General features: G+C 47.0%; 1 protein-coding gene across 2 annotated transcripts in view; it reads left to right on the top strand.

Annotated features, from left to right (window-relative positions):
* Window positions 1-2917: 2917 nt before the first annotated feature.
* The window catches only part of PTCHD4 (patched domain containing 4), a 92753-nt gene continuing 85502 nt past the window's right edge, over window positions 2918-10168 (top strand). Inside the window, exon 1 of one of the 2 annotated variants that reach the window (XM_064411754.1) lies at window positions 2918-3559. In XM_064411754.1, the coding sequence (XP_064267824.1) occupies window positions 3134-3559 (426 nt within the window). In that variant the 5' untranslated portion in view covers window positions 2918-3133. Of the gene's footprint in view, window positions 3734-10168 lie in introns of both variants that reach the window. The other variant, XM_064411753.1, reaches the window with a different exon arrangement.

Genomic DNA, 10168 nt, shown 5'->3' with positions numbered 1-10168 from the left:
TGTTTCAGCCATGCCATGATGGAATGCTCCACTGCAGCATCCTGGCCATTATTGTCCTGGTGTTGTCCTGGTGTGGTCCAAGACCTTGAGAAGCTGCAGTAAAAAGTCATCCTTTGCCATATCTTATTCAGGCATTAGAGGGACATGACTGTCCCAGGGTGGTCCAGTCAATTTGAGCTGCGTTCTTGAACTGTTCCTGTGGTCACTGGCCACTGATGAATCATTTTAACTACGGTCTGCAACCTAACAGGTCAATGGGGAATGGTTTTCAGCTTAAAAAGGTGCAGGTTGAGATTAGATATTAGGAAGGAATTCTTTACTGTATTGGTAATGAGTCACTGTCTCAAGTTGTTCAGAGACATTGTGGATCCCTATCCCTGGAAGTCCGAGGCCAGGTTGGATGGGACTTTGAGCAACCTGATCTAGAGTAAGGTGTCCTTGCCCACGGCAAGGAGCTGGAACTGGATATTCTTTAAGGTCCTTTAGAACCCAAACCATTCTGTCATTTTATGATCTGGCCAAGCTCCTGAGATCCTCAGCTCTGTGAAGGACCCACTGGGCAAGGCCACAGCAACCAAGAGAAGTGATTCCAGATTTCTCCCTGCCAGACCAGCTCCCAAAACCATCTCAGTCACAGGAGCAATAAGCGCCAAGGATCCAAAGGCTCCAGGCCCACAGCACACAGGTCTCTCTGCCACCCACAGCTTAGACATGGTCACAATACTTTGTCAAGGGCTGTTACAAGCCTGAATGTGTAGAAATTAGGAATCAGGCTCTGGCTTCCCACTCAAGGTCTCCCTTCTGTGTGTAAGTACAAAGGCTCAGTAAAGCCATTGCATTTAGACTTTATACTCTGGGAGCACTCAACCACTGGCATAAGTACATCGTAAAATAGACAAAGAGCTGTACTATGTACCAATGGAGCTTAGCATTTCCTGGGGTTATTGTGGAAGGCAGTACCTTAAGATGTGAAGAGTGATGGCTAACAGAGTCTTTTCTGCAGCGCTTCTCACCTTAGACCTCTCCTTGTTGCCTGTAAGAACTCCAATCTGCATTTGCAGATCAACTATATCTAGGCCACTGAATAAAAACAGCCTGAATTTGAAAGCCATGATGTGCTTGCAGCACCCTATCAAATACCTAAACATCAGGCAGCTTTACCAATGCGGTTGTTTCCACACTTCTGAAAGGCTTCTGGCTCCCAATCTGAATCACTGCCTCTGCAGCCTAGCACAGGCCCTCCAAAGCCATCTCAGTTTGGCTCCCTCTCCACCAGCCCTGTTCATCCACACAGAGTCGTAGAGCCATAGGATGATTAAGTTGGAAAAGACCTCAAAGATCACCAAGTCCAACTGCTAGTAGCAGTAGACGCATGTGTAGAAGGGGTGTAGAAGCATGAAAAGGATTGCTGAATACGCTGTTTCTTCTCTAAAACACTGATAAATACCTCAAGCTGAGTGCAGATTGCTGTTTGTCTAGTACTGAATCTGACAGAGGCTACTAACATTTTTTGAGCTCCCCAGTTTCCACTCACCCTCTTGTTTCTGCAGGGGTTTATTATGGAAGAGCCTTGTTCTCTCAGACTTTGCAGTGTCCTTGGTCCCATCTCAAAATAAATAATTTCTGCTTGACAAAACTCACTAAATCATAGCAGAAATTTGGTGAAAGGGGAGACACCAAGCAGAGAGCTGCATTTTTGAGGTTTTGCTTTTTAATTAAGCTTCTGTGATTTAAAATTACAAACTGAGTACAAAGCTCCTGCAAAGCCAGCCTGCCTTTCCTCCTGCCTTTCCTGCAAGGGGCTGTCAGCTCCGCTGGGGCTGGAGCTTCTGTCCCGGGCAGTCCTGGCTTAGGCTCCCAAAGGAGCACAGCTTTCTGTCTGGAGAGTTGGTGGGCAGCTCGCCTGATGCAAATGCATTTCTCTACTGCTCTCCTTTGGTCCGAAGGAGCTGCAGAATTCTCCTCCTCTTATGTAATGGCCTGCTGGTGTCTTTGCTTGGAAAACCTCTTTTTCAGCTGGAGGTTGTCAGGAGCTGTGTCCTACCTCTCTTGGGTCACTGCTGAGAGAGCAGCTGGCAGAGGGAGATGTGCCAGGGTGTGGGGCAGCAGAAAGGAGCAGCTCCTCTCCCCTTCCTTCCCTTGTGTCCAGCATTTCCCGGGGTCGCCCTGTTCCTCACAGGAGCATGGGGCAGCTCCGTCTGGGCTACCCGGGGCAGCAAATGGGGAAAAGGGGAAATTTGGGCTGGGAGCTTTGACTGGAGCAGTGCCTACCGTGTGTCGAGAGCCACAGCGCGGATGGGGCAGAGCCGGGAGCGGGGGGGATGCGGGGGGACAGCGGGATGAGAGCGGAGCGCGGCGGGGGGATGCGGTGGGACAGCGGGATGAGAGCGGAGCGCGGCCAGGAGATGCAGCAGCCGCGGGACCGGGGCATGGAGAGAGGAGTGCGGCGCGGGGATGCTGCAGCCGCGGGACGAGAGTGGAGCACGGCGGCTGCTGCTGCTGCTTCTGTGGGAAGCGGATCTCCAAGTCTCCGGGCCGAGCTCTCCCTCCTCCGGCAACCGGCGGGGATGGGGAGGGGGAGCGAGGGAGGGGCACGGAGGGGTCGGGGGACGTTAAAATGCAGCATCATCCTCCGGCCCCGGCGAATTCCGTGTGTGTGTGTGTGTGTGAAGGGGCGGAGGGGGGAAGCGCAGCTCCGGCTCCCGGAGCAGGGGCCGGGCGCGGGGCTGCGCGGGGCGCGGAGCGGAGCGGAGCGGGCACTGCGGAGCCGGCAGCGCTCCCGGCGCAACGCCCGAGCCTCGCCGGAGAAAGGGGGGCACCGGGCGGGAGGGGAGGGAGGGGAAGGGGGGCGGCGATGCTGCCTGGCTTGGGGGAGGGAGGAGAGCGGGGTGGGGGGAAAAAAAAAGGAGAGAAAGAGGGAAAAAAAGGCAAGGAACCCCCCCTTTCCTCCCTCCCCTGCCCGGTCCCTTCCATCTCCGGCACACACACACACACCCGCACGCACACACACACCCCATTGATCAATATTTGGCTGTCTTGCTGCAACTTGCTGCAGTCTTTTAAAGGAGTAGTAGAGAGAGAGGGAGAGAGAAAGGGAAACTGGCAGGAAGGGGTAAGGAGCTACACATGTCACATGTGCTTTCTAAGACGGCCAGGAGCATCTGCAGGCTGGATCTGGTGGAGGATGCTGCGGCAGGTGATACACAGAGGGCTCCAGTCGTTTTTCTACAAGCTGGGCTTATTCGTGAGCAGGCATCCGGTGTTTTTCCTCACTGTGCCCGCAGTCCTGACCATCATCTTCGGCTTCAGCCTGCTCAACCGCTTCCAGCCTGACACTGACCTGGAGAGCCTGGTAGCCCCCAGCCACAGCCTGGCCAAGATCGAGAGGAGCTTAGCCAGCAGCCTTTTCTCCCTCGATCAATCCAAAAGCCAGCTGTATTCGGACTTGCACACCCCGGGGAGGTATGGCAGGGTGATTCTCCTCTCCAAACCCGGAGGCAATATTTTGCATCAGGCTGATGTGATCCTGCAGATCCACCGAGCCGTGCTGGAAATGAAGGTGAACTACAAAGGCTATAATTATACTTTTTCCCATCTGTGTGTGTTGAGAAATCAGGATAAGAAATGCGTGCTGGATGATATTATTTCAGTGCTAGAGGATCTGAGGCAGGCTGCCCTCTCCAATAAGACAACAGCCAGGGTGCAAGTGAGCTATCCCAACACTAAATTAAAGGTATGCTCTTACTGCATGCTTTTGCCAATTAAAGAGGCAGCACTTCATTTCTTGTCCTAAACAGCAAAGAGAAATATAATCATATCTATCTCTCTCTATCGAAATGTGTGTGATCTGGGCTTTCCTCGTGAAGCAGCTGAATCCGGTGCCTTGCTTTTGCTCTGGGCGAGGAGGGAGGGTGGGGAACCGGACGCTGCTGCCGGAGCAGGAGAAGAAGGGAGCGGAGAAGAGCCTGAGCACCGGGAGACCTTGCGATGCCTTCAAGGTTCAATTCATGGGGGGAAAGGGACAGGAGGTGGGTGGGGGGTTGAGAGCTGGTTTGCACTATCACCTTTTCCAGCCTCTCTGCTGTGGTGGGATAATTTGTCTTTAATGTGGCCAGGAAAAGCTTTCTTCAAAGGCACAGTGAGGTCCTGTGTCTCCCTGCCCCTGCCAGTGCTGTAAGAGCAGCAGGAGGTTTGGGCCAGAAACAATTTCAGGTGTCCTGCCTTCTTTACCTGCATGCAAAGAAGGTGAAGGGAAGTGGGATTTTTTTTTTTTTTTCTCTCTCAGTGTAAAAATTATTAACTCTGTCACTGATGAATGGGCTGGAGTTTTGGGATGGATCCCACCAGCTAGAGGCTTCCAGCAAAGTTGAAACAAGGTAAAAGGTGAAAGAAGTTTCAGTCCTCCCAATTAAAAGAGCAAACAATTTGGCACTAATTATCTCAGGACTATTTCCCTGGCACACAAGCACCCATCTGCTTTCCCTCCCATCTGGAGCAGTTCTGCTCACCAGGACTAACCTGCTGTGAGTAAATAAGGTACAAAGTTTGCAGGTAGCTCATGAAAGAAGTTTTTGTGGATTACAGTACCTCTGCATGCTCCCCTGGGCATTGCACCAGAGGCAGGATTTATCTAACACAGTGTAACAAACTCCCTAGGACACTATTTACTCATGGCTCAGGTCACAGGGGAGAGGACATGCTCCTCCTTGTAAACCAGAGATCTCTGGGGTTACTTCTCCCCCTTTTTCAGAGTTCCTTGGGGGTAAGGGACAAGTGCTGGTACTCTTGCAAGTACCAGCACTAAGATCCTGAAGTTATAATTTGTTTCTTACTGTACATTTACCAGAAAAAGAACCCATAAAGTCAGTCTCTGTTCTGAAATCTGAAGCAGAGACACAGATTGATTTTATTTGATTGTCTTTTTCCTTCAATAAAAGTGCCAGGTGGAGCAGTTTGGATTTGGTCCCGTGGCTGTAGATGTTACAGTAATTGCTTTGTACAGAGTTGTGGCAGCCTGAGTGGAGTGTGTGGAAATGAAAAGGTGTCCTTGCTACTGCTGGAAAGTCCTGTGTGCAAAGAGTACTTGGAAAAACAAGTTATTCTGGATTAAATATCCCTGAACAAATTTTATCTTCTAGTGTGCTGCAAAGATAATCCAGCTACTGCAGAATTAAAGTGAATCCTTTACATTTTGCTTATTTTTAGAATTGAAATTAAGGTAGTTCTGATAATCTAGACTAACAGTGTTATAAAGCAGCTTTATACAGAAATAGTCACCCTACTCTCTCAATCCAGGTTAGTTTTCTTCTCTAGACAAACCCTAACTGGTCTTATCAAAACTAGGATGCAGTCACTTGCAATGTGGTTTTTTTTCATTAGAAGATTGCCTACAGCTCCTCCTTTTTTTAAAAAGATAAAAGCAAAGGAAAAGATAATGTGGTATAATGTGGTCTGGATTAGCTACATATTGGATTGCCAGATAATTCACACACAGAGAAAGTTTTTCCCAAAACATAGAAGTCTAACTCTGAGCACTGCCAAACACCATCCCAGCACCTTCAATTCCCCAAGGAGTTGTTGTGTTTCGTCTTTTGGGTGAGGGAATAAACACCCTTAAGTAACTCAGTTTAAAGCTGGACAGAGCAGGGAGCTTTCTGTCCTCCTGCCAGTGAAAGAAGGTAAAGCCACCAAAGCCAGTGACTGCACTTCAGAGAAAAGCCAGTAATTACAACACATTTCTGTGGGTTCTGCTTTTACTGAGAAAAAGAAACACACTTTGCCACAATTTTCCTTCTTGTTGTATATTAAGGACTCTATTCTATAATAGAATGAACCTGGGCTGGTCTTCAGCAATGGTGTGTCTGCAGAGACTCAGCTTCTCTGGTCTCTTTGGCTCCAGCTGCTGGGATTGAATTACTGTTTTGTATTAAATAATTCCCTAGTTTATCTCTGTCATCTTTGTTTCCCATCTACCAAGGGTTAGGAAATTGTGGGCAACATCTTGTGAACTCCTTCAAACCATGGGCAAGATCTTGGCTTAATCCAGGCTCTCAGGCTGTTTACTGACCTCCCTCTCTTTGCACCTCTGAGCAAAGGCTGTGGAAACTCAGGCCTGTATTTCTTGTTTTGAGGTGTCTCATTGTGTTTAAACAGGAACATCTCATGCTGCACCCATTTGGGTAGATGAATTTCTGGATGTTCAGCAGAGGGAAACAACCCCCGTGGCTGTATCTGTGAGGTTTTGCATTTCTTTACACTTGAGTTGTGACATTAAGGAAAAGTTGTGGCTAAACCTCATGGGACTGCAAAGAAGAGAACCAAATCTGCCTGCTCTTATTCAGTGTGGGCCAGTGTTCATCACATTCACTGGTCCATGCCCTTAGGATCCTTCTCTGCTAAACTTTCCTGCACCATTAGCACCCACTAGGATCTTCTAGGTTTCCTTACCTTTCCAAAGGTCATATTGCTTGGTTAATACTGGTAGGTTTTGCTCTTTTAATAATGGCCTCAAATTAAAAAAAAAAAATGTTCTAAAAACAATATGAGTATTTACAAACTATGAAGGTGCCCCATATGTGTTTAGTTTACAACAGTTTAGTTTACTTAGCATGGGTCAAGTGTCAAACTGTGCTGGTCTGGGACACAATGACAGTGCTGTTCCACTTCTGCTCCATCTGGGAGCTGCAAAAACGTCTTGTAGTTTTGTATTTCCCTCAAGCCTTTTGAGACGCTTTCGCTTTGTCTCTGTTCTCATCTCCTGATGGAGGCCAAATCAGTTCAAACCTCTCAGGTGAGGCTGGATGAAGGCTGACAGGGGGTGAGTTCTTGGCAGGTTTCCCACAGGACTTTGTGGGAACCACTCAAGCAGGTTTCAGCAAAATGCTCCAGTTTTGAAGCAGCTGTTATCGGGCTGCAAAATCTGATGAAACTGCTTGGATTTTCCTGAGGAAATCTGGATGTGAAGGATAATTGTTTAATCCTTACTTGCTGTAGTGTTGGAAGAATTTATAGCCCTAAATACTTCTGCTTTCATTACACCAACATAAATCAGGAACTTGGTCTCTCCACTTACCAGAGAAGGAGCAGACACAGCATTCACATTCAGAGCACAGACTGCAGGGTGGTTTCAAATGCCTGAGATGGGTTTAAAATCCACTCTGGCTTCTAAGGGGTGATTGTAGGCAAGTGCAGGTGAACCATGCTGAAGGAAAATGCCAGCCCCTGTTGCTTAGGGGACACACTAGCCTGCTCACTGCAGTCTGCAGCCCAGCCAGAGAGTGACTTGCCCAAGGTCATGCAGATAGACCATGGCAGAGCAGGAAAACAAAGCTGGATATATGAAGTCTTGATGAAGATTTTTGGGACACTTGCTGGAGAAACATTACTCATGATTTCCACAGTTCAGGATATAAGAAAGGTGTTCCTGTGCTTGGGGTCTGGACTGTGCCCTAGCTTGCACAGAATGGGCAAATCTACACTAAGCACTCACCATCAGTCATCCAAACTGTTAAATCTCAAGTTTTGGCAAATATCAGCTTTGTTTTTGTCAGTTGAGACTTCCAGAACGGTGACTGGGCATGACTTGGGAGACAGCATGGGAAAGAGTCCACTCTGGCTTGGTAAATCCGCTCCATCCTGCTGATAACAGTGTGTGGTGTTCTTAGAAGTGAGCACATTGTGCCCCTGCCTCCAGGGCCAGAATGTGGTGTGAGGCACAGTTTATTTGTTGGTATAAACAGAATTATTGATTACCTGAGGATTACTTTTTGTGTACCATGAAATATGAGGGAAGAGATTGCTTTTTGACCCTGATTCGCCTATCACCACAGAAAATTTGCTGTCCTATTCCAGAAAAAGCCAAAAAAAAACCCCAAATAGAAATAGTGAAAGTTATTTCTGAACACAATTTTTATATGGAAGGAAAAAAAAGAAAAGCATAAAAACATTTTTTTCAGGTATTTCATCTTCATTGTTTCTTTGTTGCTTTTCATGTTTATTTGTTACTTTTTCTGAGAAAAGATAATAACTGAGAACTTGCCTGTCTGAGATCAAAATAAATATGACAACTGCTGGTTTAAATAAACCTTTCTCAGCAGATTGGTTCCTGTAATATTGCCTTCAATTAATTAAGTATCAGTCATTTATGAACACTAGGCGAAATAGCAGCCAATAAACCAGAAATCTCTATTACCACATTTGTGATAAACACATCAGCTGGATATTGAGTCTGCTCTTGCTTAAGCTGAAGCATTACTTGCATTCACTTAACATCTTGAAACCTCTAATTGCAGTTTTGCTACTGGCCAGATTCTCAATTTTTCTCACATTAACAGCTGTACTTTTAAATGAGTCTCGCTCCATTTGCATTTGTGGAGTCTTTCTGGCTGCTCTAAGATTAATCCCTCCTTAGACATCCCTGAGGGGGATGCCTCTATGGGACAGAGAAGATGTGAAACCAGAGCCCACCTCCATCAGAGTAGGCATCTATGCACTGATAATAACCACAAACTGATTATCTCTTCAGTAAAACCACTGAGAGTGTAAGATCGCCCTAACTCCAACGAGCAGATGCTTCCTCGGAAGCAGTGTGGCTCTGCACCCATTTGTGACACCACCTGTCCCAATCCAAGCATGTGCTTCAGGATTTTGTGAAGTGCTCTGTGTCTGGAAAAAGCTACCAAGTCAAAGCAAAATAATAAAACATGTGCAGGGAGAAGATCAGAAGAGGGAGGCTGGAGGCTGCCGATAGTTTTCATCTCAGCCTCGCAGAAGAAGACAGGATGGGGCAGGCTGAGCTCAGAATAGCTGCTCAGTAGCATGAAAGCAAGTGGAAAATGTTTGAAACCTAGGAGCATCTTCTGGCTCACAGTCTGGGATACTAATTTGGGGGGGGAAAAGACATTTTTACCCTTCCAACTGTGTTTCCATATTGTCCAGCAGCACTGGGGAGGGCTCCTGACCCTCCTCACCTGGATGGGCAGCTGGAGCTGTGCCTTGCTGCGAGATGTCTCTGCAGATATCAGCTTTTGAGGATGTGATCAGGCAGCCTGTCTATTTAGTTTGGGCAAGAAAATAAGTGTTTCCTTGCATTTTTAGGAGAATTCTCCATTCCTCTCTTTGCTTAAGTACATTAGGAAAGGTCTCTGCCTTGGCTCTGATAGACCAAGGATTAAGATAACACTCTCCTCCTGTAAAGCAAGGCCAGGCTATGAGCCCTGACTGCACTGGGAACATGAAACTGGGTTAACATGTACCAGGACAAGCCACTCCAATGTAAACAAACAGCAGAAAGGCAGCAGAGACCTAGCAAAGCAAGAATGAGTATTTGGGTGTTCTTTTTCAATTGCCATTCCTCAGTTCAGAACTTAGTTCCTTGTCAGTCTCTGAGGGACATTCTACCTTCAGCTGACCAGGGGTGTAGAGAGCAAGTTCCTTGGGTGTGGGGCTCATTCCTTCCCATCCAGCAGCTGAGAGCTCTGGCCATGTGGAAGACTGCAAAAAAAGTATTCTCCATTGACCTTTTGGATGACCTTGGTTGTCTTCTTCCTGCCTTTCCCTCCCAGCTATTCCACTTTTAGTTTTGTCAGCACTTGCAGGGGGACATGGCCTTTTGTGCAGTGCCAGGCCTTGATGTGAATAATAATAAATAAGCAATTGGAAGGTTGTTTAGGAGGAGAGAAGAGCAAGATGCAATTACAAACCCCTTCTGCTAGTGCTAATGGCTCATCCCTGGGGATATGGGATGGATGTCATCTGCTTGCCAAAGGGAGAAAGCCCAGCAGAACTTTGCCATTTTCCTAAAAAAGACAGTCCTCTGTGGACATAAAAAACCCATTTATTTCCTTTACTAAATATTGGTTAAAAAAGACAGTCCTCTGTGGACATAAAAAACCCATTTATTTCCTTTACTAAATATTGGTTAAGGCTTGCCAATGTTTCCACACTAACATGGTATCTTCTTCTAACAGTCATCCCTATGTTTTCCTAAAAGGTCTTTGTAGCCCCCTACTGCACTGGCTGTGTGAGCTCTTGGAGGGATCTGAACTTCCATCTTCAGATTTACAGCGGATGGGTATCCTTGGTATCTGTAACAAGAATTAAACAAATTCAGGTACCACCCAGCAAGGCAGGAGAATAAAATTTGTTAACATTAGTAAAGAAGGCATAA

The sequence above is a fragment of the Passer domesticus genome, chromosome 3 (assembly GCF_036417665.1).
Source record: "Passer domesticus isolate bPasDom1 chromosome 3, bPasDom1.hap1, whole genome shotgun sequence".
Classification (NCBI taxonomy): Eukaryota; Metazoa; Chordata; class Aves; order Passeriformes; family Passeridae; genus Passer; species Passer domesticus.
The sequence above is the reverse complement of the archived record's forward strand: the minus strand, read 5'-3'. Positions and strand labels throughout refer to the sequence as shown.